The sequence below is a fragment of the Sarcophilus harrisii genome, chromosome 6, assembly GCF_902635505.1.
Source record: "Sarcophilus harrisii chromosome 6, mSarHar1.11, whole genome shotgun sequence".
In the NCBI taxonomy this organism is placed as follows: Eukaryota; Metazoa; Chordata; class Mammalia; order Dasyuromorphia; family Dasyuridae; genus Sarcophilus; species Sarcophilus harrisii.
Genome location: NC_045431.1, coordinates 220,856,273 through 220,882,570, shown reverse-complemented (window position 1 = coordinate 220,882,570; position 26,298 = coordinate 220,856,273). Strand labels below are relative to the sequence as shown.

At 36.5% G+C, this 26,298-nt stretch overlaps 1 protein-coding gene across 1 annotated transcript in view; it reads right to left on the bottom strand.

The window, feature by feature from the left end:
* The window catches only part of PDHX (pyruvate dehydrogenase complex component X), a 75,591-nt gene that overhangs the window by 43,272 nt on the left and 6,021 nt on the right, over positions 1 to 26,298 (bottom strand). The window contains exons 2-3 of the mRNA XM_031942859.1: positions 16,413 to 16,493; positions 7,743 to 7,843 (exon numbers count right to left, since the gene is read on the bottom strand). Of these exons, the coding sequence (XP_031798719.1) occupies positions 7,743 to 7,843; positions 16,413 to 16,493 (182 nt within the window). The remainder of the gene's footprint in view (positions 1 to 7,742; positions 7,844 to 16,412; positions 16,494 to 26,298) is intronic.

Genomic DNA, 26,298 nt, shown 5'->3' with positions numbered 1-26,298 from the left:
TCTTTCCAGTTTCCTAATCTCTACAATGGGGTTAGTACCTCTCCTCTGTACTTGAAAGGAATTTTGTGAGATTCAGATGACAGAGAGCTCACAAATACAAGCCAGGCGTACTCTGGAGGACCAGCTTCATTAAGGTCAGAAGGGTTCACAATCTGATTTGTTTAAAGTAACTGCATATCCAAAGTGCTACCCTTTAAGACTTTTAAGTTATAGAAGAGGTCCAATCTACTTTAGTGGATACCCCATATTAAGTAGGTCATGGATCACTGAAGTGCTGCTGTCCTGCAGGGACTCTATTTATCCCCTCTTGTCCCTTGATTACATTACTAATGGCTGCTTAAAGCCATTCTTTTAAGAGTCCTTAATCTTAAATCTACTTCTCTCTCATTATCCCTTGATGATCCAGACACCACCTTTCATGAGAAGAGGGAGACCATTTGTAGAACCCTCAGAGAAGCTCCTCTCTTAATATCAATCCCCATTCCCTCCACCTACCTAACCATCCTGGAACAAGAAAGGGCACTCCTCCCTTCCAAAGCACACCTTTCTATCTCTACCTATCCCACCATCCTTGCTGATTTCCTTAGTTGATTATCTCCTTTACCTCTACAGACACACTACCTTGAAGTGAACTTAAAAGCTCCACTCCAAACCGGGCCCACAAGCCCAACTTCAAACTTAACTTCTGGGGATGATACCTGCCAGTCAGCTGGGCGCCTAACTTCAGAGCTGCCTGATTTTTCCTTTATCACTCATATTCTTCAGTCACTGCCCAAACCTCCATGTGTCCCCTTCTTTCTCTCCTGCCACAAGCTCCTTCATTTAGGCTTCCATCTTTTCTCACCTAGACTTATCTTTAATCCCCTCTCCAATTCACTCTTTGTACTGGGGAGTGAAATCTCACTAATGACCTTTTCTTACCATATCCCTCTTCAAAATCCTTGAATGGTTTCCCAATATCTACTAAATATAGCAAAAGGTAGGTACAAAATCCTTACTTAACATTTCAGTGTAGTTATTTTAACTTCACATTTAAGGTCCCATAAAATCTGGCTTTTACCTACTTCCTCAAAGTAGCTGTGGCAAATGATCTGATCTCTGGAGGAGACAGATTCAATCAGATTCCCTGCAACTTGGGGATCCCTTCGGAGGTCCTTTTCTCTCATGAAGCTTTCCACACCCCCAGTAAATAGTAATTTCTGCCTCTTCAAATTCATGACAGCACTTTGCCTAGATCTCTCTTCTATGCTTGTCATATTCTCCCCTTAGGCCACCATTACTGGTGAAGATACCTTTCACCCACCATTAGATTTGAGGCTTTTTGACAGGAGAAACTGTGTTGGCTCTGGATCTTGTACACAGGCAGTGAATACTGATCATATATAATGTACAGAATAATGACATTCATAAAGAATGACTTACACTTTAAATTGCTCCCTTCATTGAAACAAAATTAAAAGAAATTATAAGATTATCTCCATAACAAATTACTTATTCTGGCTATTTTGCTAACGGTAGATTCTAATTACATTTTCTGGTTCTTAGTAAAACAGAGTAAACATATCTTCCTATACTTATATGTCTAGTTAAAGCTAGAAATTGCTAGAATATGTATGAAAAAAATTAATATTCTACAACAAATGAAAATAAGATAACTTTTCCATTAAAAATTAAATGCATATTTTTAAAAAACTGAGGCCATTATTCTGGTCATGAACAACTCCTCTGAAAATATCCTATTTTTTTTCCTTCTCTTTTCTATCAAAATTACATTCTACATTTCATTATCACAAAAGCATGTGATTTTTAAAAAGCATGTAGAAAATAACACAAAGTCCTATTTTTGCACATAGTTTTAACCAAGGCAAGGAAGTGGCTGTACTGATTGCTAAAAATAGTTCAAAACTGGTCTCTCAATTGTTTCAATCTTTTCACAGCATTAGAGAACAAGATGAAATAGGCACCATCTATCTGCAGCCGTTCTTTACAATTCAATTCAATTTACAATACCAAGCAGTTAGGTAAAAATGCTACCGATTCAGAAAGACTTTTATGTGCAAATAAGGCAACATTTCAGACTAGACATGGTCATTCATGGTACATGAGGAAAATCAAAGTCAAAGACTATTTAATTTTATCAGCAATATTTAAACAATATATCAGTAGTCTCCACTATTTCAGAAGAGATTCAGCCCCAAAACCAGGAAACCTTCATGGGCAATAAGGTCCTCTGGATATTCTTGCTTTCAGAAGAAACTGGGCTGATTGTATCAAGGCCTAAAACATGACAAACCCTACAAAAACCTGTAATCCCTGTAAAAAAACCACAGCTAAATTATATGAAAAAACCAAGGCTCATACCCATATTTTTCTGGTTTACTACCATGGTGGCAAAACTTCGAATAAAAGAATCTCAGAAGACTTGAAATCAGGGATCACTTCAAGGGCAATGAAGAATCATGAGATGACTACAGCTAGCAGACACCCATCGGCAACAGCTGCCGGTCTATTACAACCATGAAATTACAAAGGAAAAGCAGGTAACCCAGGAACAAGAAAGATGGGCTGCACTGATTCCACCTATCAAGAGGCACACTGGGAGGACTGCCTGAGGTGAAAGGATGGGGGGAAGAGCGGGTCCCACAGGAAAGGCAGAGATGCAGGGTTGGAGTGAGCTGCAGCCCTGGAGGGAGAGCCCACATCAATCTATTCCTAATCCCTGGTCTGAAACGGAAGGTCATCCCAATCTGGGAGTGGCTGCTGGCACCTGGGGAGATAGGGAAAGTATTTAAGTGTAAAGGCTGGCCAAAATCAAGTCACAATGAGGACCACTCAAAGGAAGACAATGTCCCAGGGATATACTATGAGAATCACAGGACTCCAGAGCTGGAAGAAACCTTCCTGGATACCTGACAGGTCCAAACCCTTCATTATCTAGAAGAAAAGACACAAGGCTCTAAAGTAGGTCAATGGAGGAAGTAGTTGTCTCACCTAAAATTTAGTTACCACTGGAAATTATATAAAGACTAAGGATAAAAGTGATAAATGATAGCTTAGTTGCAAAGAGTCCTAATTCAAGACATAAAGGCACAAAATGGAGACTTACCAGGGAGCCATAAGCTTGGGTGATTTGAGGACAACAGTATACCACAAGCTGATGTTTGTGATATAGTGTGGTTATTAAAAATGCTGACATGTTGGTTGGATTCAAGAAATGGTAATAAAACACAAACCCTAGAATTCATCTCTCTGCCATATGTCAGAGCCATTTGGAAATCTATATTTTAAAAAGAGATTTAGAAAAAGAAAACATCAGTACTTTCAAACTTTTCCAAGTACAAAGACCTTTTTTAAATGGCAAGTATATACATACATTTAGAAAAATATATGCATGTTTATAAAGGCTATATAGATAGTTTTTTAAATCTCACAAATGAGATTATTTATTCTCCAACATATTTATTATATGGTCACTCATATAGTTTCTTAAGCGCTAAATAAAACCAAAATGACAATGCATAGAGCCCATATGGATGTAACTGAGAAGTTACAAAGGATCCACAGCTCATTCACTGGGAACCAGTACTGGAAAACATTAAAAAAAAAAAAAAATTACCATAATAAAAAGATTTGTTAACTCAGTGACATCTACATTCATTCTTCTGGTACAGACAGCATTCTATCCATGTCCATATGATGTGGGAACAATAATGTCCAGTAAGACTGGAAAGACAGACATGGTTGTGAAGAGCTGTAATAGCTAAACAGAAGAGTATATTTTTCCTACAAGCAACAGAAAAGCAATGGAATTGGACGAATGATGTATCAAACACTCAGAGAGGCACTTAAAGAAAATTACTTCAGCAGCAATGTATAAGACGGAATACAGGGAGACTTGAGCTGGCTGTGGCAAAAACCTGGGTGGGACTCGGAGCTAAAGTGATAGCTCTGTGAGTGTAGAAAAAAGGTCAGAGACAGGAGACGCTGTGAAGATGGAGGCAGCAAGATGCGGCACCTGAAGCTATAGGGGCTGGGGGCAAGTGAAGGGTCTGGGATAATGCCTGAAATGATTCTTCTAGCAGTGGTGATGTCTCTTACAGAACAGGGAAATGTGTAAGGCAGGAAGGATTTAGGGGGAAAGATGAGTTAGTTCGGGATCTATTACATTTAAGATGTCTCCAAATCAACCAGTTTGAAATGTCCAACAGGCAACTGGTTATCAGGGCAATGGGAGCAGAAAAGAAAGACCGGAAGTAGAGCTGAGAGTCAAGTGCATAAAAAGGATAACTAAATTTAAGGAACTAATGAGATTACTGAAATCTCATTTCAATTCTGGGCAAGGAGAAAGGCCCGGGAGAGAAGAGGAGTGGCCGAGGCAGTGGCATCAGCTCAGCTTGCGGGGCGGACCCTGCACCAAGTGCGTAAGCAGGTCAAGTATCTTAAGTGTGAAAGAGACAAGGAGAAGCGCACCGCGGTACCCGGGTACATGAAGACTTGTACATGAAGACTCTCACGTGTGGCCCAGATATGGCCAAGGGAGGCCAAAGCCATCGGCAGGATGGAAGTTAGTGAAAGTCAACGATTTCCATTTTTTTTTTTGGGGGGGGGGGTCCACATTTTGTTTAATTTACATAAATCAAGATGGAGCTGTTTTGTTGATACTGTGTGCACATCTCAAATTTCACTCTAATTTGTCAGTGCTGAGTACATTCAATAACATGGAGCTCCTATCTGCCCAGACATAGCTCTACCACACTTTATGTAATTCAGAAGATAGCAAAGGGATACCAAGACTTTTAGAAAAAGGGAGCCTACCAAATGCTCCTGCAGGGTGAAGGGCACAATCCCTGGGGGTCAGGAAGAGCCAAATTCAAATCCTGCCATAGGTATTTGCTAGTTTTTGACCCCAAGACAAATTATTTCACCTGCTTCCCTCAGTTTCCTCATCTGAGAAATGCAGATATAAGCATCTACCTCACAAGGTTGGTGCAAGTTAAATGACATGTGTAAAACACTTTACAAACCTCAGAGTACTCTATAAATGCACTTTAGTGTTATTATTTAATATGCGAATCCTCACCATTTCAGGGACTATCTTGTTTTCATCTTGTATATAAAAAGGAATAAGATATCTGAACAATCTAGACATCTTTTGTTTTTTTCATTTATTAATTCCAATTAACATTTTCTATCCCGTGTTTTGCTTTCAATCCTTATGTCACAGACACCAAGCAACAAGGTGAATGTTAACTTAGTTTGGAGAATCTCTTTAAATTCCTAATAAAATTCTACTTGATTATATAACTTTTCTCAATCATAGTATTTGAAGTGATGCTTATAAATGATCTAAAAATGGGTTGCTTACCTATTTTAGTCTTCTTTTCAAGCAGATGGCAGTTTTAAAATTTGTATGCATATTCTGAAGAGTCCAAGAATTCATCACTTAGAAATTAAACTTCTCAATAGGTAGCTACACTGGTCCTTGGGCAGCAAGACATAATTAAATAAATGTACAGATACAATTTGGGATCTGGGAGAAATGGATAGATAGTGCTAGGATTTATAAAGAGTATAGTATTTGTAAAATATTTATAAAGAGTATAAGAATTTCCCTTCTCTAAAAGTTTAATCATGTTTTTTTCATCAAGTATTTCTTCCAGCCTTTTCTGAGAGCACTAATTCTGATGAACTGGTCACACTGGTCAAATTTCTTTAAAAGATTATTTCGTGGACAACTCACACAAAGCAAATGCTCACACAATGGTCAGAAGAAGGGACACAATACTCTCAAGGTCTCTCTGAAGAATTATAGAATCAATTGTGAGACACTGTTTGTCGGCATCAAAAAAGGCACTGTACTACCCTATGAGCAAAACAATTGCAGTACCTCAAAAGAACCTAAGATGTGCACTCCAAAGATCTATACAGACTGCCCAACCTGTGGTAGAGACTTCTGAGCTTATAAGTGTCTGATCAGCCAACATAGTGATTTCATTACTTGGTCTTCCTTCAACATGAAGGACAACCACCACCAACCAATTTGAAAAAAATCTCTTATTAACGGCATTTATACAGAAGCCATTCTGCATACAAACAGCCTTTTAATCCCTTGCTACTGGTACATTAGATACTTTAAATAATGGAATAACCCTTAAAACCTGTACCCCTCCTATATATTACTGTCCTAATTACACAGTACCCATCTGGATCATTAAACAGGCCATTACTACTGTCTAAGCACCTTTAAAAACATCAATAACTAAATGTGACATAAATGGAAAACCTTTCAATTCCATCAGGATTACTTTTAAAAAAGAAATAAAAATAATTCAGTTTCTATGGAATACAACACAGTTCTTAAGCACAATGGGGACATTGAACTCAGTATTGAAAATTTCTGCTTTATTTATAATAAGTTAATGCAATGGCATGTGACACACAAACCTAAATTAGTATGTAACTTAAAAATCATCCATATACATATGTATACATGTATATACACATATACACATGTGCAAATGCATACATGTATCTGCATACTTCAATAAATCTGTGATTTCATCAAAATACTCACTCGAAGGAAAATTATGTACAATCCTTTAAAGATAATTTAAAGATATTTAATTATCTATATCTAAAGATAATTTATTTTAATGGCATTATTGAACATATACATCTTGATATGTTTACAATTTTTATAGTTTCATTACATTAGATATATTTTCTCCGAAGAAGCATACAAGATACAAAAATGTATGTATGTATGTATCTATGTAAAGTGAAGTAGTGCTTACTATGTACTAGACATAATAACACAAATACACATACACACACACACATACACACACTCCCACCTACCTACACAGAAAATGCTCAAGTGGGATTTTCTCTTATAATTGGGGGTAGGCATTAAAATAAATCTGCACTTGATGCAATTTCAATGATGAGAAGTGAAAAGAGAAGTCAGTTTGTGGTTTTAATCTTGCCATACATTATCTACAGAAGTACAACTCACATAGAGATAATAAATGACTTTATAGAAGTAATAAGGCAAAGAGCCACAATTTCTACCCAAATACAAGCAACTAAGTATTTTGAATATTGCAGAGATGATGGCAAAAAGAGAGAAAAACAGGAGTAGGGAAGCTTTTGGGGGGAGTTAAGTAATGGAGGAACTGCAGAGACTGTGCTCCCCAACTTCTCACTAAGGTTGGAAGTTAGGTGACTCCTCAAAGGCCCGATTTCCTATTGATTGGCAGAGGAATTTTGATTTGCTCCGCTTTTGACATGATTCAAGTTAGCACAATGCAGTTCAGAACTCCTGAGCTCAAGATTCCATAGTCTCAATCTGTCCCAAATCTATCTAGCATTCTATGTCCAACAGAAAACATTAATGCTAGTCCACTGCCAAAATAGTCAATTATTGTCTCAAAATTTAATTTCTTGGTACCTTCACTTAAATTTTTTATGATGCACAATAGATTTATGCCTTTGATTTTTAGGCAAACACTGAACTTCATTCCAGCATAATTAAAAAAAAAGACTAAAATAAAAGCTTGAAAAGTTTATCATTAATAATAAACTTCTCAATGATTAGAAACTTAATCTCTATATTATTTGCACAACATAAATATAGCTAAAACATGTGAATATACATTTATATTATACATTTTTAAAGTATTTTAATGGATAAATTAAACAAAATAATTATAAAAGTTCTGTACCTACAAATGATAACTTACCACTATTTTAGCCAAAATACCATCTTCTCCTGAATCCAATGTTACCACAGCCTTGTCTGTTTCAATTTCACACAAGGCATCTCCAGCACTCACTGTTTCACCTAGAAAACAAGGGGCAGGGTTTGTTTGAGAGGTTTTCAAGCCCTTAAGATAGATAGATAGATAGGTATAGATATTTTTTGGACAGGGCAACTAGATGGATCAGTGGATAGTGCACCAGCCCTATAGTCAGGAGGACCCGAGTTCAAATCTGGCTTCAGACACTTAATACTTAACCCCAATTGCCTCACCAAAAAAGCAAAAAACCCCAATAAAACCCAAGATATCTTTTTGAGTATGCAAATGGATGACAAATGGTTATATCCTTAGAACAAGATCAACCATGGTATCCAATTTTCTTCAAGCAGAAGAACAGAAATGCTCCAAAATTCATAGGAAATGACAATGGAAAGACATGACAAATTTAGAAATATATTTGGCAAAAATAACAGTATCAGAGAGGTATTGTCTTTCTTTGTAATCATATATTAATATAATAAAATATATTTATGCATTTAAAAACATTTCTCGGAGAAGGCTGCTCAAGGGGTCCATTAAGTTGAAGGTAGTATTTATTCTTCCCTTTGAAGGAAAAAGGTGATTCCAACGGGTGAAAGAGTGGATTCCAGCATTAGGAATATCCTGTGAAAACGTTCCAAAGCAGAAAATGGGATGCCAGATGTAAAACAGCAACAAAGCCAACTTGGCTGGCGGGACTAATGCAGAAGGCTTAAAATGGAGGCTGAAATCACCCTCCAAACATGAAAAGTGGAGGTAACCTAGCAATCACAGAGAAGCAGGTATGTCATGGTGTGGAGGATGGACTAGAGTGGAGAGAGATTGGAGATAAGAAGACCAATTAGGAGGTGATTCTAAGTCAAGAGTAGAAGTAAGGGGAGGCATACGACAAAGAGTGATGGCTAAGTGAGCAGAAAGGAGATGGATGTGAAGTAATCATCAGGGAAAATCAAGAAGACTTGAAAATGGAAGGGGAAGGAAAATGAGATGTCAAAGATGACGCCAAAACTGTGGTACTGGTGACAGGGATGATGATGAGACCCCCTACAGAAGGAATTTAAGATCATAAGAGAAGTGAGTTTTGGCAGAAATAAAAGTTCAGTTTTTATCTAGTGAGTTAGATTCTCTGAAACATACAATATGTCCAGCAGGAGTAATTTGTACATGTGTGTATACTTATAGTGTGTGTGTGTGTGTGTATAAAACATAACTTTATTATCTACAAAGGATGTTTAAAATCAAGAAATTTTTTTTAACCTCAGACTGTCTTCAAAAACAACAAAACCTCTGAAGTAACTACAGTCTCAGAGCATATAAACTCATATTCTGGTTGTTTTGTTTTAGTAATGGAAATAAATTTCAAATGGGAAGGATTTTACCCCTCTTTAAATGAGTGGGCATTTCATCCAGAGATGTGGGGTAGAAACTTTTGATATAAAAAGTCACATAATAAAGGGGAGATGAGATCCAAGGACACCTGAAAAGAGGATCTTTCTTCCCCAAAGCTTCTCAACCAGATACCATAACATCTTAGGATCCTGGGCACATACATTACTTTCCATCTGTGACTTTCGAGTTCTTCATCAGCAAAATGAAGTAGACCAGACCACTGAGCTCTTGTCCTAATCTCAAGTCTATGATACTATTCATTAAATTTAAAGATATCATTTTTTTTTTAAATGGGAGTATTATTCCCATGAGAGAAGAGAGGTCTCAGTGTTCAAGGATAGTGAAACCATCTGTCAAATTTTCATTCACCTTTCATTTTATCAAAATAAAAGCCTAAGTATTTATGGCAAGCACACTTCTGCCCAACAGTAGTCTTCAGAATAACACTGATGACCCCTGTTGGCCTTAGCAAAAATTCTTATAAACATTTCAACTCTGATCTTCATGTTCCTCTGAAAAAACTGTGTCTTTTTTTTACTACTGTTTATTGGATAAATTCTGAAATTAAAAACAGCTTACAATATTTAAGCATTAGATCTTTGAGAAATTATTAATTCAATCCTTAAAAGTTGCTTTAAAATTGTGTTGCTAGCTGCATGTATTTCTTCTGCATATATTTGGTTAACCATTGTTATTCCTCTGTTTACTAATTACTATTTCAACATCCTCACCCAGGACTGATCTGTAAAAAGACTCTAATTGTGGCCGTTGTACTATAAGTGAAAAGAATCTAATACCACAAGAAACACTGAAAAATCTGGTCCGTTTCTTATACGTTCCTTGTTCTTGCAACTTCACCTACAGAAATCCTTTCAGCTTTTATGATAGTGGTGGTGAGGTTGGGGGTGTGGATCTCCTGCCTAGATTTCTAAAAAATAATGATTACAGATGACTAATAAAACATGTTAAAAAATATACTAATATAAGAAATCACTATTTCTTAGGGTTAATTAAAAAAAAACATTCTTTTAAAAAATCTCAATTAATAATAATTCAATGCAAGAAGAAAAAATAGGTAGAAGTATGTGTGTGTTCTCATCTAAGAGAATTGCTGGGGAGTCGTGGGAAATTGATTAACTTGCCTGGGATTATTGTCAAAATGCATCAGGGGCAAAATTTGAACACAAAATCCAGTTCTCTACTCATTAGGCATCGTTGCTTCTTGGGTTACTTTTTAAAGAGCTTAAATTCTTCTAATACAGATTAAAATTAAGTTACCCTCTAATGAATACTTCAGTGAATCCACACTGTGAGATCAAAAGGGGATTTCCTTTATAGAGACAAGCAGCCCATGCCTTCTCCTCCAGTCTGAATATTGTATGTGCCCTTCTGGCCTCCTGAGAGGAGCTTCTCAACAAAGAGATGTCTTATCTAGTTACTTTAATATTTCACAGACATAAGAGCAATACTTGGATTCTCCAACTGTTACTCTTGTTATACAATTGGCCCCTCTTCTGGTTACAATGTCCATGGTAAATAAAGCCTACCAACCCACATGCCTACCATGTACCTTTTTACCACCTTTCTAGTCGGAGGTTCTTAACAAGAGGGTCCATGAGCTTAATTTTTCCCTAAAGTTTTGATAACTATATATATACTCTTATTTTATGCATTTTAAATAGGATTCTGAGCAAGGGTCTATCCAAACATTTTACCAGATCAGCCGTGAGAGGTCTAGTACACAACTAAAGTTAGAAACTTCTGCTTTTAGGTCATCCGCAATCTTGATACTTTGGTTATAATAACCATCCACAATTTGCACAATATGGACAAATTGCAGCCATATCTGTAATAATCACTGTGAAAAGATTATCATCAGCAAAATGATAATATCTTAAAAATACAAAACTCTAAAGCACGATCAAAGTCAAGACGAGGTTATTAAACTGCTACAAACATAGATCTATCCTGAATATGTCAATGGGGTATCTCAACTGTCCACATTATTCTGTCAATAACAAAGATATTCTCAATAGGAAGTGAGGTATGTCATAGAATGGATTCTCAAATGCTTCATCTTGGAGAAATGTCTTTTTGCTATTGGAAATGAGAAAAAAAATTGTAAAAATCACTCAACAGACCTAATATTTTGCTGTCATTTTTTCCTTGTAAAAAAGGGACAAATGACCATTTTAATGACAATTTAAAAAATTATCCTGAAGACTTCTGCTGATCTCAAATATGTAGAAATATAGGATTTAACTCTCAGAACAGTTCAAAATTATGCTACAATCTCTGGATGTTCTATTATTTTCAGTCATGTCCAACTCTTTGTAATCCCATTAGGGTTTTCTTGTCAGAAGACAACTCATTTTCTAGTATTGATTTGTTCTGCTATGTGGAGAAATGAACTAAGTCCTCTTATGTTCTTTATAAAATTATTCAGAATGGTTATCAAAATATGGCAAAATTAGGCAATAAATATAATGCCTGCTACTCAAGAATTTAGGCCTAGTCCCCCCCCTTCCCCCCCAATGCCTAGTCTTTAAAAACTGAAGATAACAGAGAGCCCCCCCTTCCCCCCCAATGCCTAGTCTTTAAAAACTGAAGATAATAGAGAGCTATCTCACCTTATTTTAAAGACAGCCAGATGGTGCAGGTACACAGCACTGGATTTGGAGTAAGAAAGGGAAATTTAAATCCCACCTCAGACATCTGATTAGCTGTGCAAACTTGGACAAACCATTTAATCTCTGCCTCCAGTTTTTTTTTTTTTTTTAATGTAAAATAGAGATAATAAATAGTACCAAGTACCAAGTTCACAAGATTGATGTGAGAACAAGATTTGTAAAGTACTTTTCAAATCTTATAGTGCTACATAAATTCTAATTTTTATTATTACTATTATTTTAAAAACTCAAAAACTTCATAGCTAAAGAAGATTTAAGATAATTTAATTGAACTGCCTTTTATTTAACAAAGGAGAACACTGTGATCACAAAAGGGAGTGACTCCTTTAATCATATGACTAATGAGTCACAAGGACAAAAGAAAACCATTTTTAATCCCATTAGAGGCAGCTGGGTGGCACAGTAGATGCAGAGTGCTGGACCTTCAGTTAGGAAGACATCTTCCTAAGTTCAAATCTGGTCTTAGATACTTGTTTAGACCTTCAGCAAGTCACTTACTCCTGTTTGACCTCAGTTTTCGCACCTGTAAAATGAGCTGGAGAAGGAAATGGCAAACACTCCAGTATTTCTATGAAAAAAAAAAACCCTCCATGAAGTTAGGAAGAGCTGAACATGACTGAAATGACTGAACACCACGACCCCATAATACATTTTCAGTTACTATTTTATAAAGCCCTTATCTTTGTAGAAATGTGTACTTCTGATACATATCAAGTGTACTTAATAAATATGAATGCATATTTTAATATAATCCCTACCTATGAAAGACAAAAAACCCTGGACACATAATGAGTACCCCAATAATGGCATCCCTTAGGTGAGCTAAAAGCATGACTGACAAGGAAAAGGGATTCCTACCACTCTAGACTATCAGCAAAATTTCTACCAAGTGGTACTGCTTTAGAAGAAGTGAGGCTGTTTAAGGGTCACATTTAGAAGAAGAAAAAAAAAAAAAAAAAGTACTAGCTATCTTTAAAAATTAACTGAGACAAAACAGTATACATCACATGTGAAAATATACCAGGATTCTTATAGTATCATAGGATTTGGAACTGGAAGATGCTTTGGAGATCAATTGGGCTACAATTCCCGGGTAAGGAAATACAATTCAAGAACGCACAAACAGTAATTAGCAGCAGAGTTAGGAAATAACCTCATTTCTCTTTACAATAAATCTAGCCACTGGCCTTTCCATTATACCATACTGTCTGAGGCAGTGATAAATCTATAAATTTTTAAAAAATATTCTCCATGTTCTCATATACATGAATAACTTATCAAGTGAGAGTGGATAAAAGAAGACAAATGTGAGTCCAAGGAATCTTCTTTGGCAATGTCTAATTAGGCCTGGAAATTTGATGAAATTAATCTTCTTACAATTATTCCTAAAAGACTCTTCTGTGATTGAACTGTGACTTGAGAACTGAGAATAATACCAGGCCAGTATATCCAATACAGAAATAACCAGAGTTCTATAATTCATCAGAGATGAGAAACCTAGAAATAGAGTCTAAAAGAGTAGATTATTTATGGAGGTAAAACTTTCTTAGAAACAAATTCCCAACAACATAGTTGTCCCCAATAGCCAGTCCTTCAGATGCCTTAGGATCATGGCCTGGATCACTAGAAGGCTCCCTGAGGAGGGAGCTAACATGGCTGCTCTCCAGAAGATGTGATGACAGAGAGCAGTTTTCCAGGCACAGGAAGGGAAGGTCATTGGTCTCACCAGCTAGTGCCCTTCGAATGCTGTCAAGTGATCTCCGGGTATACTCAATCAGCAAAGATTTATTAAGCAACTGCCAAGATAAAAATCTACTAAGTGCAGGGATTTAAAAAAAAAAAAATGAAAAAAAAAAAAATCCTTACCCTCCAGAAACTTACATTCTTTTTTTTTTTTTTAATTGTAGTAAGTTTATTTATTTTTAATACACATTTCTTTATGAATCATGTTGGGAGGGAAAAATCACTGGAAAGAAAAAAAAAAAAAACCAGAAAGAAGTTAACATAGCATGTGTTGATTTATATTCAGTCTCCTTAGATCTTTTTCTGGATGTGGATGACATTCTCTGTCCAAAGTCTATTGGGATTGTTTCAGATCACTGAACTGCTGAGAAGAACCAGGTCTTTCACAGTTGATCAGGCACATTCTTGCTATTACTACGTAAAATGTTTTCCTGGTTCTGCTGGTTTCGCTCAGCATCAATTTATATAAATCTTTCCAGGTCTCCTTTAAGATCTCCTTGGGATACAGACCCAGTAATGGTACTGCTGGATCAGAGGATATGCACAATTTCCTAGCCCTTTAGACATATAGAAACTTACATTCTAAAACAAAAGTTATTAACACTGCTTATGTCATGGAACCCTTAAGCAATATGCTAAAGCCAATACACACCTCAGAGTTAGATTTTGAAATGCATAAAATAAAATGCTTAGGGTTACAGAGTAAACCAAGCTCACAGAGCTCAATTAAGAACTTCTATTCTGAAAGGTAGCATGTTGCCTTTCTGTATATCTGTGATATTCAAAGAGAATAAACAAATGCAGAAAAATACAAAAATGATACTGTCATTAGGAAGGAAAAGGCACTGGCAAGTGGGGGGGGGGGAAGGGAATCGGAAAAATAATCATGCCAAATCATGATTTTTAAGTTGATAGGAGACACAAAGGCAAGGAGACCAAATGTGAGGTCACTGAAATCGTCTAGAAGGGGTGACAAGGGCTTGAATCTCATACCATTAGACTAAGAGGGTAGACAAGATGAAAACTGCTTTGAAAACAAGTACCCTAAAGAACTGTTAGTGGAGTTTTGAACTGATCCAACCACTCTAGAAAACAATTTGGATTCATACTCAAAGGGCAAAAAAAAAGTAGCTTATCCTTTGACCCAGCAATACCACTACAAGGTAGAGATTCCAAAGAGATCTAAGACAAAAGAAAAGAGACCTTCATGAACAATGTTTACAGTAGCTTTTTTGGTGGCAAAGAACTAGAAATTGAGAGGATGTTCATTAATTAAGGAACAGCTAAACAAGTTGTAGTATATGACTGTGATAGAATATTAAGAAATACTGAGTAAGATAATTTTTAGAAAAACCTGGAAAGACCTCTATGAACTGATGCAAAAAGAATGAGTAGAACCAGACAATCACTATGCATATAGTAACATCCTTATTTTAACTATGAAAAATTGTGAAAGATTCAGTTACTTTGAAGCCAACAATCCAAGAAAATTTTGAAGGACTCAAGGTGAAAATTGCTATCCACCTCCAGAGAAAGAACTGACAAAGTGAATGCAGATTGAAGCATATATTTTTCCTCCACTTTGTTTCTTGCTTTTTTTCCTTTTTTACAATATGGATAATGTACAACTACCTTTTTGCAGACTTCATGTGCTTAATGAGTATCATATTTCTAGCTTTTTCAATGGGGATAGGCAGGCCAGATTTGAGAGAAAAAAAAATCAGAACTGAAACTAATTTTTAAAATTTAACTTAATTATTAAAAAAAAGTGGTAATTATGTGAATGTTACATTGCATGAACAATTACCTTGTTTCTGCTCACTTCCCTCTCTATCATGCAAAATCCTCCCAGATTTCTCTGGTTTTCTTTTTCATCCTCTAAATTTCCTTTTGTCTTTTGAGGATGTTACTATTCTGCTAGTCCTCCTTGAGGACTAGGAGCACTTTTTTTTAATCTTTGTATTCTCAATCTCTAACACATAGCAAGTGCTTTAAAAAGGTTGACAAAGTAATTAAAGGTGACTGCTATCTACCTTTCTAGTCTCAAATTCTATACAATTCCCTTTCCTGAACTTTCTGTTCCCAAATGGGTACACCAAATATAATACTCCTTCTTTGGTTGGTTTGATTGGTACTGCTTAAACTCTAGGGAAATCTGAAAAGTTCATCTCCTCTGATGGTTGGTTGGTGAGACCAAAAATCACCTTAGTACCTCTGGCACCAATGTTTCCTCCTATTTAGAAGGCTCTTTACCTCTCCCTTCCTGCCAAGCATAGCTTCTGGGCTGCCTCCTAGAGAAATTTTCTCTGACTTCTTATGATCATTTTCTCTCCCTATTGAAATTATTTTGATTACTCTAGTTACTCATCTGGGTACCTTTTGTACCCTCCCAGTAATCAATGAGTAGGAATTGCTTTTCCTTTCTTTGTATTTTAGATACCTAGGTAATGCCTTGCACAAAGTAAACAGTTATTGTTTAAAATAACTGTTACAACGGGAATTAAAGGGTCAAAAGAAAAAAAAATTGAAAATGAGAGTGAAAATTGTTTTTTAAATCTTGAAACTAATATCTAAAGTCAAAGAGTAAAAATAGAAACATGGTCTTAGGATATCATTTTTTTCTGTTTAAGAAAAAAAATAAACTGAAACAAGATGGGAAAGTTTTTCTTGGTCTTTTATAAGCTGACTAAATAACTCAAATTATACCAACCATGACTGAAACTAATCATAAACCAAAAAATCCAAAATGAAAATTCACACCCACTTCCCCTCCCCCCACACACTTACTTACCTTCCTTTTTCAACCACTTCACAATGTTTCCTTCTTCCATCGTAGGAGACAAGGAAGGCATTAAAATTTTAATAGGATCAACTGAAATAAAAAAAATATATATATTATTAACTAAATGTGTATGCTCTAAGACTTAAGATTCAAATTTACATCTAATTTTCTCCTATCTCATGTTAAGGAATTTAGTTGAGAAAGAGAACCTCTTAATTCTAGAGGGGGGAAAAGAGTTGTCATTCTCATAACATTTAATTTTGAAATTAATAGTGCCTAGAAAGGAACACAGATACAGAGTGATGCTTAAAAGTGAGAAAAGCCTAGGTTCACAACCTGGGTGAATGATAGTGGATAAGTCACTTAACCCTTAACTGCCTTCAGGCATCTCTCTAAAATGCTATGTTGAAAAGCAGTAAAATTAGCATGCATAGAGGATGCCAATGGAATGGACCTACCTTCAATGGCCTCCCTCAATTTCTCCCGAAATGAAAAGAACACCTAAGAAGTACTGGGGCCATTGAGCTTTTATCCTTAACACATGACCAAACTCATGTTCTTTTCCAATTATACTGAAGATGATGCTTTAAAATTCCTCATTTTTTGAGGTGATTCAAGGTAATTCCAATAGCTTTGTGATGGGAAGTGCCATCAGCATCCATAAAAAAAACTATGGAGACTGAATGTGGATCAAAGCATAATTTTATCATCTTTTTGTTGTTTGTTCTCATGTTTTTTTCCCCCTTTTGAAATAATTTTTCTTGTGCAGCATGACAGATATGGAAACACATTTAGAAGAACTACACATGTTTTACCTATATTGAATAACCTGCTATTTTGAGGAGGGGAGAAAAATATGGAACACAAAGTTTTGAAAAGGTGATACTACATAAAAACAAAAACAAGCTAAAAATAAATAATAAAATTCCTTATTTTTTTTTTATACATTACATTCTACTCAGACCAACTACATTCCTGTTTCAAGATCAAAGGGGAATCAAGGAAACTCTAAATTCCCGAAAGATAATCTACCCTGCTCTCCTTTGATTTAATTCTGGGCCCAACTTGTGCCTTCCTAGACTGTCTATCCCAGATATACAAATAGACTAATTCATTATGGATGAGAAGGAAAAATTTCTCCTTAGGGAGTTTAAAATGGACCTTAAATTCTGATAAAGGCCTCATTTCCAAAATATATAGAGAATTGACTCTAATTTATAAGAAATCAAGCCATTCTCCAATTGACAAATGGTCAAAGGATATGAACAGACAATTTTCAGATGATGAAACTGAAACTATTTCCACTCATATGAAAGAGTGTTCCAAATCACTATTGATCAGAGAAATACAAATTAAGACAACTCCACTACACACCTGTCAGATTGGCTAAGATGACAGGAATAAATAATGATTAATGTTGGAGGGGATGTGGGAAAACTGGGACAATGATACATTGTTGGTGGAGTTGTGAACGAATCCAACCATTCTGGAGAGCAATCTGGAATTATGCCCAAAAAGTTATCAAACTGTGCATCCCCTTTGATCCAGCAGTGCTACTACTGGGCTTATACCCTAAAGAGATATTAAAAAAGGGAAAGGGACCTGTGTGTGCCAAAATGTTTGTGGCAGCCCTCTTTGCAGTGGCCAGAAACTGAAAAATGAATGGATTCCCATCAATTAGAGAATGGCTGGGTAAATTGTGATATATGAATGTTATGGAATATTATTGTTCTGTAAGAAATGACCAGCAGGATGGACACAGAGAGGATTGGAGAGACTTACATGAACTGATACTAAGTGAAATGAGCAGAACCAGGAGATCATTATATATGTCAACAACGATACTGTATGAAGATGTATTCTGATGGAAGTGGATTTCTTTGACAAAGAGAAGATCTAACTCAGTTTCAATTGATCAATGATGGACAGAAGCAGCTACACCAAAAGAAAGAACACTGGGAAATGAATGCACTGTTTGCATTTTTGTTTTTCTTCCCGGGTTATTTCTACCTTCTGAATCCAATTCTTCCTGTGCAACAAGAGAACTGTTTGGTTCTGTACACATATATTATCTAGGATATACTGTAACCTATTTAACATGTATAGGACTGCTTGCCATCTTGGGGAGGGTGTGGAGGAAGGGAGGGGAAAAATCGGAACAGAAGTAAATGCAAGGGATAATATTGTAAAAAATTACCCTAGCATGGGCTCTGTCAATAAAAAGTTATTTAAAAAAAAAAAAAAAAAAAAAAAAAAAAAAAAGACTTGGAAGGAGAAAATAAACGTTTGGATTTAAAATAAAATAAAATCGACCTTAAAATTCCTCATAGAATGATCAAGTATTGATCATGCCATACTTTAAAAAAAGACCAGCATGACACTAAAGGTGGTTTTTTAAAAAGTTATTACTAACTTGGGCAATCTATCTATCTATCTATATGTATGTTTTGATGAATTAAAAACAAATGGCTCACAGTAAAATCCTGGCCATACCATATACTACCTGTTACAAGACAAGAGACACTAAAATTTTGGGGGACCTCAGCACTCCCATATATAAAATCAAGTGGTTGAGTCTCATGGCCTCTAAGATCACTTCCAGCTCTACTTCTATGATGCTATGATCCTAATATGTGGTTAGGTTTCCTTGAAAACGTTTCCCTTAAATCCAACTACTTTTCAGCAGCATACAAATATTCCCACACATCTTGTCGCCATTTCAGAAGTCCTTCATTCCTGGTTGAGGGAATATTTATTTCATGACCGCTCCTGTCATTAACATTACAGATAATGAATGTGAGGGAGGCCACAAGCAGCAGAGCACACAGAAAATCTAAGGGTTCAATGAGGCTATTTCTGAAGAACCAATTCTCAAATGAACTGTCAATTGTCAACATTCAACCATGATTTACTAAGTGCTGATTACAGCAGCAAGGACACAAAAACAAACATAACAGCCAAAGGATACTGCTGGCACAGGACTGAAAGAGAGTAGCTCTAAAGAAGGTGGAGAGCCCAGCCAGTATTCTGGCTCCTCATACACACATTCCCAGGCTCACCATGAATTTCCCAGCCATATGACTCTGCCAACTCTGGTTTCCTTAGATGAGCAGCATTCCTCTATTAAAAAGTAAGCAGGGGCTGCCCAGCTTGCCTGAATATTTAGCATTGGGCCTAGCACATGTTTAAAGTGTTTAATAAGTGCATTTGTAGCCATTCATTCATTCATTCCATCCAAACACATTGATTTACAGAGAAGGAAACCAAGGATCAGGGAGTTGAAAGGTCTTGCATAAGATCACACAAGGATTAGAAGCTGGGTGCTCTACTCTAAACCCAGTGACTTTCCCCTAGCACCATACAGCCTGCCCTTACTGCTCCAGGGGCTTGCATTACACTGGAGAGAATGGGGGGAGGGAGTGTGGAATCAACATGCACATACATGTTGTTGTATGTATACACCAAGCAGTCTGAGGGTCTCAATAAGGCAGAGACGTGGAAGGGGTATATTCCAGGCCCAGGGCACATCCTACGCAAGGGCACCGACAAGGAGAGGGTAGGCTGCATATGGGAAACAGCAAGTCTGCCAGGCTGCTCATAACTTATAAGGGAATGAAGGAAAGTAACGTTCAATCTAAAAAAAAATACAAGCAGGAGCAAGAAAACAAAGCAGCTTTATCCTTCAGTCAAGAGGGAACTGCTGAATTTCTTAAACAAGTAGTGACAGTCAGCCCCAAGCTTTAAGAAAAGAGTATTAAAGAAGAAAGAAATGGGAAGCAGAGAGAATAATTAGGAAGCCACTACAATAATCCAAGCAAGAAATGATGAGGGCCTGAATAGAGAGTGGCCATCAATGCAGAGAGGGAAAATGCAGGAAACACATCCTGGAGGGAGAAGTGACAAGGTTTCACAATTCATTGGATGGTGGAGGAAGAGGGATTAGCTAAAGAAAATGTGAGGTTCCTAGGGGTTGGGAACATGATATAATCTTAAATGGGGAAATTAGGGAGAGAAGGGTTTTGGGGAAAAGAAAACCAAATCTCTTTTAGACATGATGAGTTTGAGGCATTCACAGTTCAGGACAGACAGGAGAATTAGGACCCTGCAGTAGCAGACACAGGGGTGAGTCAAGGACGATGGTTCACTGAAAGGGAAAACTGAGGTCTAGACTCTCATCTGACAAATGGCAATCAGAATCCAGTAGATAAGATTGCAAATTTGGTAGAAAGATTGTCTTGTGCTATTTTTTTTTTTAACTAAGATGGTTGCTATCACCTCCACATTCCAGTTTATGCCAAATATGTTCAAAGTTGAAGCCCTCAACACATATATCTCTCAAATAACTTTGTTTCATCTGCTATGACAATGTATATTTAATGTTTCTGTCTCAGTAACAATCTCTACTTAAAATGTTCCCATTTCCATTACTGTTGACATTGAGAACTATATTGAGACCTTTAATTTACTACTGGTGAGTATAGAGCTTTCAATTTAACCATTCGTCAGTGCCAAATAATTTTCACTTTTATTTGACAAAAAAAGAGCATAACCATTCCTCATGTGACCATCCTTCATGGATGAATTGAAATTGCTTCTCTGAATTTGCCAGCAATGAAAATTTTAAATCCCATAATAGATCATCATTGTCCTCTCTTTAAAATTGATGAGTGACAGAATTCAAAGCAAGAAATTGGAAAGATTACCTTCTGATAAATTACATGAGGTTTTTTTATATTTAGTAAAATTGCCAAGAGAAAACACATCTAACACATTATAGTACCAGGCAAAAAGTAATCTGTTAACTCTAATAAGTCTCTCATCTGAACTCATTTTTTTCAATTGGCTGATTATACAAAATGCCTTTGCCAAAATATGTTTTTCTAATATGAAAATTATGTAACCCTAGTATTAGCATTCAGTCAAAATGCAATGTACACTATTGATTTCTCTCCCTTAAATAAACCATATTCAGAGGAGATGAACTTTTCAGATTTCCCTAGAGTTTAAGCAGTACCAATATTATTTGATTTCATTATTCAAAATAAAATCTGGTCCCTTTTCTCCACTCCATTAAACAATGCTTTTTAGTTCTTTCTTGCTTAATTGTCACTGCTAAATGTGGCACCAATTAAATCTTCTACTAATTGTTGTTCAAATTCAGAGATTGTGGGAGAGATGTGTTTGGGAGAGATGTGTTTTCTCCCTCCCAATAGAACTAGGTATTTTTTCCATTCTAATCCATACAAAGTTGAAGTATGAGCAAAATGTAAGGCTTTTCATCATCATTTTAAGTGTTTGGCTCTTTTCACACATAGCTAGCAAGAGAGATGGAACTGGTTTTAAAGTGATCAAAAGACATATAAAAATCTCTTTTAAAGTTGCCCATAAGATACTTAATTTTTGTGTGCAGTAGCTCATGCATATAGAAAACCTTTGCTGTCACTAATAAGGTTCAACAGTAAAGAAACGAAAGTCAGCGGAGCTGCCAAAGCAATCTTCTGTACTATTCAACAGAGGGCCACATAGGACAAGTAACAAATGAAGTCTCCGTGAGTCTGCTGTTGCTTCATCTGCCATAATGCTATAAGTACAAGCCATAAGTCAAAGACTGAATGGCCATGGAGGTTTACAGCAGCTTTTGAGGACACTTCCTACATTCTTTCCAAAAGCAATTTGTGAATTTCTAGAGCGAGAGTTTCCAGTAAGTTTCAAATAAAACACTCAAATTTCATTTTCCCTAGAATGGATTTCTGTCCCCCAGACAATTAAACACTCCAGGCCTAACGGCTGTTTCAAATCTCTAATGATACTAAGGGGTTTCAAGACCAAAAAAGATTTCTATATTAACAACCTGTTAAAGTAGAAATCCAAAACAAAGTCAGTAGTTAATATGAAGCAGATCTAAGCTTCATTACTCTGACTAATGTAATTAAGGAAATTCAGTGGTTGACATATGGTACTGCTTGTGTTTTATGCTTAAGTCTGAATTTCTCAACTATAATCCAAGAACACAAGAACCATGAAATGAAGACAGGCCAATGCAGAAGTAAATTATCAAAGCTTTTTCAGCTTAGCTCCTATCTTACCATTAACTTGCATCTTCTATAATCATTATGGGAGAGATGCAGCTCATTTAATTATCTACCTTCAACACAAGAACATATTAAATAAAACTGAATTGTTAAAAACAGCAAAAATAAACCACTTCTGCCATCTGCAGGTTAACTGAAAAAAGGCAGAAATAAATGGAAATTTCTAAAGCAATGCTTTAAGAGCACATATTCTTAAAACTTAAAAATGCTGAGTTCCTAAGAAAAGGCAAATGGTTAACTTCTTAAGAAAACAATAGTTCATTTTTTTTAATGTAAGTCTTGTCTGTTCAAAAAATTGTCTTAAAGCAGTATTCAGAGTTTTCATGTACCAAATAAAAATGTTTCGACAGTTTAACTTAAGAGTATTATTAGAAAAGACTTATTCTGAAATTAAAAGCTTCAGATATAGAATAAAGGATGGCTATCATTTATGTTCCTCGAACGTGCCTGAAACAGTTGTTTTTAACAAGTTGCTAGTTTCACATCAATACCACAGAATAGATCTACAGCATTTTTGAACTGAAAGAAAACCTGGAAATTTCAGCCCAATCAACCCATTTTAGAGATGAAAAACTGAGACAAAATAAAGTTACTTGACTAAGGCTATCTTGACAAGTGTCCAAAGCTGAACTGGAGTATCTATTTCTGACATCCAGAGCTCCTTCCAGACTGTACCACTGCAGGAGAAAAGGAAGAACTGAAGAAAAAGGGAAAGTGGTAAGAAGGCAGAAGAGAAGGGAAGGGGCAAAAGGAAGAGGGGGGAGTGATAATTTCTTTAAATATCAAAGGGAAGTCACTGCTATTTTGTGTCCCCAAAACTTAGTCCTGAGCATAGTTTTTTGTCAATAAATACTGGTTCATGATAAAAATGAAAAAAATTGGAATTTCCTCAGTGTACCAGCTGCATCTATATAGTGCTTTAATGTGTGTGAGGTGTTTTACATGTATTATTTGATTTACTCCTCCTAACTCTGTGAAGGATTATCATAATGACCTTTATACAGATGAGGAAAGGAAGGCTGAAAGAGGGTTACTGACTTGCTCAGGATCTAAGACAGGATTCTCGGACCCAAGGAAAGCTAGCTGGGGAGATGAGATGTCCTTAGTTTCTAAGTCCTTGAAGATAAGCCCAAGGTAGAGGAAATTTTCAAGGGAGGGGCCCATTGTCTTAACTCTAACAAAAGGCCTTCCCCATTCCAATCCACAATTTATCTTCAGATAAATGATTATCTAATCTTGGATCCGAAGAAGGTACCTTCCTGTGCTTAGGGCACGAAGTAGTGACTTGTGGGCAAATAACTGGACTTCAATCCTGCCTCAGACTCTGCTAGATCAGTTTGCTCAATTCAGCTGACCTCTCACAATCTCCATTCCTCACTGGTAGCACCAGAAGGAAGGGATTGGAGGAGGGGTTTCCACACAAGACTTCTGAGGTCTCAACTTGAAATTTAAAATTAAACAGAGGCCGAGATGGATACATAACCCAATATTAAATTTCTTTTATTGACTTGACTAAAATGGTACAGTGTCTATATATTAAATATTTATGCATATGTATGCATATTATATATATTAATCAAAATTTTTGTATGTGTATACGTGTATTAACATGCAAGTCCAAGGAATTTAAAGTTTATGAATGGGATGAAACTTCCCAGGGATGAATTCTACCCAGAATTGACAAGGCTCCTACAAGCATGAAAGCAACCTTCTTCCCTCAGAAACCTTGATCAATTAAGACATAGTTTAAGGAGTTCTTTTGGCCTTCAGGGATTCTAGGGTAAGGACAGAACAATTTCAGGTTAGCATTCTGTTCTCATGATAAGCAGGAATGCTCCCATACATGTGACTGCACGTATAGGAAGATCCCCTTCCAAAGTTGCCCTGACTCAATTTCCCTTTGCAATAACATGATTATTACCCAACCATATTCTTAAGTCAAGAAACTCCAAAAGAACATTTTTTGGCCAAATGTCAATTCATAATATGGTGCCTAGAGAACCTCCTTGGAGAAACACATGTTTTCTTAGAAGAAACTAAAGATGTCACGTAAGATATATATTGGAAAAGCAACCAGGCAGTCCCATGCTTAGAGTACTGGGGCCTAATCAGGGAGACTCAAGTTCAAATCTCTCAATTACTAGCTAGGTAAATACCTGAGCAAGTTACAGAATCTCTACTTCAGTTTGCCAGTCCATAAAATGGAAACAATAAGAACACCCACCTCCCAGGGCGGTATTCATTTTACTGAGAATAAAATGAGATTATCTGTAAAGCACTTTGCAAATCTCAAAGCACTACATAAATAAATTATTATTAGTAGTAGGTATGTCTTTCTCTCCCCAAAGGACAAAGAAATAATAGGGGAAGAACAGCATTTCTGAAAGATCAGAACAAAAAACCAAAAACTAATGGCAGAGAGGTGGGAGAATAGAGGTGCAGAACAAAGCATCTGTTGTTGTTGGACTGGAGGGAGGGAAGAAGCAATCCTGGGCTAAATGTCTCACCAACATTATCTCATTTGATCCCTTGTGAGGGGATAATGGTGCTTATTAAGAAGTAGAAACAATACAGGGAAGTGCTGGGACAGGCCTGAACTCCCCAGTCCTCACCAGACCCACCACTAGAGATGCCCCAGCAGGAACAAAGACAAAGAAAACTAGAGACAACCTGTTCTAAGTTCTCCCTCTGTACACAAGAGAATGGAGAGGAACCCATGGGAAGCAAGAGAGAAAGTGGGCCAGGGATTGGGGAAGCTGTCCCAGGGGCAAAGCATGTAGGGAAAGGGGACAGGAGGCTTACCATCAGCACAATAAGCAACATTTCAATGGGTAAAGCAAAGAATGGAGCCTGCTCTGGGCCGAAAATTGTGCAAGGAGAAGACAGAAGGGACAGAGGCCAAAATCCAATAAAGATTCCTCTGGAGAACAGGACCTCCTTGATTACCACACGCAGAACTCAGCCCGTTCAAGAGGAACACAGAATCCCAATACAGAAATTAAGGCTGGGAATAGTAGTAATCAGAAAAAAATGTCAAACACAATGAAAAAATACTATAGATTCAACTCCACAAGTAGTCTCAAAGAAAAGAATAACTTAGCCACACAAGACATGAAGACTATAAAATGCGATTTCTGATGACAAGAAGTGAGAATGGAAAAATTCCCCATTTAAAACACAGTGGTAAATCTTACACAAGAAAGAGACTTCCTGAAAATTAAAATGGGTCAAATGTAAGCCATGACACCATAATGCAACAAGGAATAGCAGAACAAAATCAAATGACTGAAAAGGAAGAAAATAAACAAGGTATCAAAAGCAACTGACTAAACTGTAAGAATCCCAAAACTATGACACTGGATGAAATAGTTTTTAAAAAGCATAAAAGAAACTGCCCTGATTTATTAAAATCACTAAGACCAAGTGAAAACAGAAAAGTTTCCTTAATATTGTAATATTAATAATAATGTAATATTCTTCTCTAAAATATAATGTTCTCTGGGAGCAGGTTTCTTGGGAAGCTTCTGGAGGCAGCCTTCCTTTCAGTTCAGTGTAATAAGCACTTTAAATGCAGCCAGGAGTTAAAGTCCAAATCTTTTATTGTCTCTTCCAAAATCTTATCTCTCACTTGGGGCTCAGCGAGTTTTCCAGGCCTACGGATCTTGGTTTCTTGGCTCTCTTAAAGGTGTGAATCTTGTGTAGTAAGTACTAAGTACATCTACTGTTAAGCACCCAGCTAAACAACCATTGTCTCTATCGATTCACTGACTTAGCACCTAGTAAGAATTCTAACAGCCCCTCCC